General features: G+C 73.4%; 2 protein-coding genes across 2 annotated transcripts; both read right to left on the bottom strand.

Moving 5' to 3' along the window:
• Nucleotides 1-797: 797 nt before the first annotated feature.
• On the bottom strand, nt 798-1,782 carry AURANDRAFT_5215 (hypothetical protein; the record flags this gene model as incomplete). The annotated part of the gene is made up of 3 exons (XM_009043193.1): nt 798-902; nt 1,048-1,260; nt 1,306-1,782. Coding segments are annotated over 3 exons (795 nt in total), but the record flags the coding sequence as incomplete, so codon positions are not given.
• Nucleotides 1,783-2,764: 982 nt separating this feature from the next.
• Nucleotides 2,765-3,136, bottom strand: AURANDRAFT_16169 (hypothetical protein; the record flags this gene model as incomplete). The annotated part of the gene is made up of 1 exon (XM_009043192.1): nt 2,765-3,136. A coding segment is annotated over one exon (372 nt), but the record flags the coding sequence as incomplete, so codon positions are not given.
• Between the last annotated feature and the right edge of the window lie 1,299 nt (nt 3,137-4,435).

Below are 4,435 nucleotides of genomic sequence, written 5' to 3' on the forward strand. Positions count from 1 at the left end.
CAGGCTCAGCTCGCGGCCCGCGCTGCGGTCCCGCCCCCCCAGCGAGAAGCCACTCCGGGGCCGCAGGAGGAAGCTGTGCGAGATGAGCACGTCGCCGCCGAGGAGGATGTAGAACGCGGGGTCCGTCTCGCCGGCACTGAAGACGAGGTCCCCGCGGTTCAGCCGGTGCGCCGGGTAGAGCGGCGGCAGCATGTGGCGGAGCCGCTCCGTGTAGATGCCCGTCGCGGCGACGCCCGTCTTCTTCCGCGCGCCGGGCATGGGGTCGTCGCGCCGCGCGACGGCGCGGAGCATCTCCTGCGCCTCCTTCTCGCTCAGCTGCTCGCCGAGGTAGCGCGCGACGCGCGCGACGTCCGCCGCCGTGACGACGCCGTCGCCGTCGGCGTCGAAGACCTCCATGGCCGCGCGGCGGCTGCCGAGCTGCTTCGTGCCTGAGCAGCAAAAGAGAGCGACATTCCCAACTTCAAAGGCTCCGATCTCGGCCGTTTTCCGCTCGTTTCGGCTGATTTTTGGACGAGCGATCATCTCTCGGAGCGCTCTCGACGCGTGGGTGCTGTTTCCGAAACGCGCGCGCGCGGAACACTCACGTTGAAGCGACGTTGAATCACCCTTGTCCTGCGCTGCTTCGTGCCCTCGCCGCGGTCCCGCTTCAGCCCGCCGTCCGCGTGGCCGATCATCACCGCGAGGAGCATGGCCTTGAAGCGCCGCCGGCCCCGGTGGAACTGGCGCAGGCTCTCCAGCGCCGCCTCGGACGACGCGGCCTCCTCCGCGCTGGAGCTCCGGCGGCCGTCGGGGTCCCGCAGCCACGCGTGGCCCAGGACCTCCGTCGCCGACGGCCGCGCGGCCGGGTCCGACGCCAGCAGCTTCTCCAGCAGCTCCCGCACCGCGCCCGGCACGCGCCCCCACTCGGGCCCCTCGAAGGCGCCCGCCGCCGCCGCGCCCGCGAGCACGCGCCGCGTGACCTCGGCGTCGTCCGCGTCGTTGTTCGCGTCGAACGGGTGCGTGCCTAGGTGGTGCAACGTTGAAGCGACGTTGAAGATACGTTGAAACAAGCATCCGCGGCGCTCCGAGGGACGATCGCTCGTCCGAACATGGGCCGACACGAGCGGGACCGCGGCCGAGAGCGGCGCGCCGGCGCGGGCCCGTGAGCAGGAGGTAGAGGATGACGCCGAGGCTCCAGACGTCCGCGGACTCGTCGTAGGCGTCGCCCCGTAACACCTCCGGCGCCGCGTAGGCCGGCGTCGCGCCCGCGGGGCCCGCGGCCTTGCTCCGCTCCGACCGCAACCCGCCGCCGACGGCCGCGCCGACCGCCCCCCCGATGCGGTCGCTGCCGACGAAGCGCGCGGACCCGAAGTCCACGAGGCGCACGTCCGACGCGTCCGTCTCGTCGGACTTCAACAACACGTTCTCGGGCTTGAGGTCGAGGTGGGCGATGCCCATGGAGTGGAGGTACGCGACGGCGTCGACGACCTCGCGCATGACCGACGCGGCGCCGTTCGCCGTGTACGCGCCGCGCTCCACGAGGCGGTCGAAGAGCTCGCCGCCCCGGGCGAGCTCCGTGACGATGTACCAGGCGTCGGCGCCCTCGAAGATCTCCTTGTAGGAGCAGATGGACCGGTGCTCGCCGGCGATGCGGAGCAGCTCGGCCTCGTCCTTGACGCGGCGGCTCAGCGTCTCCGCGGCCTTGGCGCTCATGTGCTTCTTGGAGACTTGCTTGATGGCCATGATCTCGCCGCTGCTCTTGTTCACGCCGGGGAAGACGACGCCGTGGCCCCCGACGCCCAGAGGCCGCTCCGGCTCGAGCAGGTGGTAGCTGTCCTGGAGCCGCCGCTCGAGGCACCGCGGCGCGGGCTCCGGGGCGCCCAGGGCCAGCGCCAGGGCGCTCGCCGCCGGCGCGGCGCGCGACGCCGCCGCGCGCCACATGGTGACGAGCTCGGAGCAGGCGCTCAAAGGCGACGCGGTGTGACGCGGACGATCGAGGTGTGGAGGACGCGGGCTTCAAGGTGCTCGCCGAAGCACTTCACGAGCGGCCTGTGGCAAAGCCATAGAGATCTATGAGCGCCGAGGCCCGGAGTGCCGCTTGCCAGGCTCGTAGAGCTGCTGCGTGACGCCCGTAGAGCTGCTGCGTGACGCCCGTAGAGCGGTCTCTGCCCATGGCGGCGATCGTCGCGCGCCTCCGCGCCGCCTACGCCGCGGAGCTGGCGAAGTACGCGCGGCACCACCGCTCGCGCGCGAACCTCTGGCTCCACGCGGTCCTCGCGCCCGTGGAGTGGGCCGCGTGCCTCGTCGCGCTGCGCTGCGCCGCGGGCGGCGCCGCGGTCCACACCGCGCAGCTCGTCGTCGTCGCCGGCGCCGCGTGCGCGCGGCCCGCGGTCGCCCTGCCGCAGCTCGTCCTGTCGCCGCTCGCGTGCGCGGGCGCCGCGAACGCGTCGTCCCCGCTCGCGGCGGCGGCGGCCCTCTGGGTCGGCGCCGTCGTCCTCCAGGTGGGCCTCGGCCACGGCGTCATCGAGGGCTCGGCGCCGTCCGCGGCCGCGGAGCCCGTCGCGGCCGCGACGGCGTTCTTCGCCGTCACGCTGGCCTGGGACCCGGCCCTCCTCCGGCGGCGCTAAGACTCGCACCGTTACGACAGGACACAGGACGACGACTCCGCGTTGCCGCCGCGCGCGTGCTGGCCCTTGCCGTAGCGGTCCTTGATCTGGGGCACGGTGGCCTTGCGGACGTTCCACTCGTAGAAGGCCCACTGGGTGCCCGCGTCCTTGGCCGCGACGGAGGACCCGCCGAGGACCTTGACCTCCAGTAATGCGAGCTGGAGCTTGAAGCCCTCGTTCGGGTTCGCCTGGGGCCGCATGCGGTTCACGTGGTGGAAGCCGACGTGGAGGGGCACGCGGTGGGAGATCATGAGGTGCATGAGCGTCAGCGTCACGGACCGCGACGAGCCCGCGATGCAGTGCACGAGGCACCGGCCGCCGACGCGCTCCACGCGCTGGAGGAACTGCGCGGCGACCTCCGCGCACGTGACGATGGGCGCCTTGGGTGCGTCCAAAATCGCGATCTTGTGGTAGACGAAGTGGTCCGGGTGGTAGTTCGGGAGCTGGCTGCACGCGTTGAGCACGTGCGTCACGCCGAGCTCCTGCAAACCCTTCAGATCCATCGCGTCCTCGCGGCAGCCCAGCACGATGTGCTGGGACACGATGGTCCGCTTGCGGATGTCGTCGGGCGCGGCGAACATGCGCGGCGCTCCTAAACCCGACGTGACGAAGCCGCCGTTCGCGACGCGCGGCCCGCGCGTCGCGTGCGCCTTGCGCCGCGCCGCTTCGACAACACGGAGCTCCAAATCATCATCAACAACAGGCGGCGCCGTGATGTCGCGGGAGCCCTCGCGCCGCTCGCGCCGCTGGCGGCCCGCGTCGCTGAACGCCTGCGACGCGACGACCATCGTCCGCACCTTGCGGAACCGCTTCCGCGCGCGCTGCCGGCTGTCGAGGCCGTCCGCGGGCGCGACGACGATGGCCTTGCCGGAGCCCGGCGTGCGCGCGCCGCCGCCGGGCGTGCGCTCGCCCGACGCGTACTGGCCGTACTCGCCGCTCCGCCGCGGCACGCGCACCGTCGGTCGCTCGCCGAGGCCGTTGTAGGGGTGGACGGCGCCGCCGCTGACCATGCCCTTGCGCCCGGCCCCCGCTTCCGACACGCGGAGCGCGGGGACCCGCCGCGGCGCCCCCAGCGCCGTCGTGGAGGTGCCTCCGCGGTCCCCGGTGGGGCCGGAGACGCGCCGGGATAGGCTAGAATGCCGCAACCAGCGGCCGGCCGTGTCACTATCGACGCGCTACCAGGATTTTGGGGGGTACAGCGCGACGGCATCGTGAACGTTGAGGTCGCAGAGCGAGCTCATCGAGCTCGTGTCTCGCCGCGAGTTCTCAACTCGCCGGCCTCAACCGACGCGCGGATTCGCCGCTGCGACCAACCTCCGCAACAACACTCGCGAATCGCCGCTGCGACCGCAACGATGGCGTCGCCGCTCGGCGCGGGCCTCCGGCGCCTGGCCAAGCTCGCCAACTGGGAGCGGCGGCCGCGCGGCGGCATGCGGGACCTCGACCACCGGCCCTGCGCCGCCGTCGCCGGCGCCCTGGGCTTCTCGCCGAAACGCGGCCCGCGCATCGTCCACGTCGCCGGCTCCAAGGGCAAGGGCAGCGTCGCGACGCTCGTCGCCGCGGGCCTCGAGTCCGCCGGCTACGGCGTCGGCCTCGTCACGAGCCCGCACGCGTTCTCGGTGACGGAGCGCGTGCGCCGGGGCGACGGCCGCGGCCTGCGCGAGGCCGACGCGTCCAAGCTCGGCGCGCGCGTCGCCGCGGCGGCCGCGGCCGTCGAGCGCGCGCGGCGCGTCTCGCCGCGGTCGCCGCTCGCGCGCGCGACGTGTTCGACGCGTTCACGGCCGCGGCGC

The sequence above is a fragment of the Aureococcus anophagefferens genome (genome assembly GCF_000186865.1).
Source record: "Aureococcus anophagefferens unplaced genomic scaffold AURANscaffold_45, whole genome shotgun sequence".
Classification (NCBI taxonomy): Eukaryota; class Pelagophyceae; order Pelagomonadales; family Pelagomonadaceae; genus Aureococcus; species Aureococcus anophagefferens.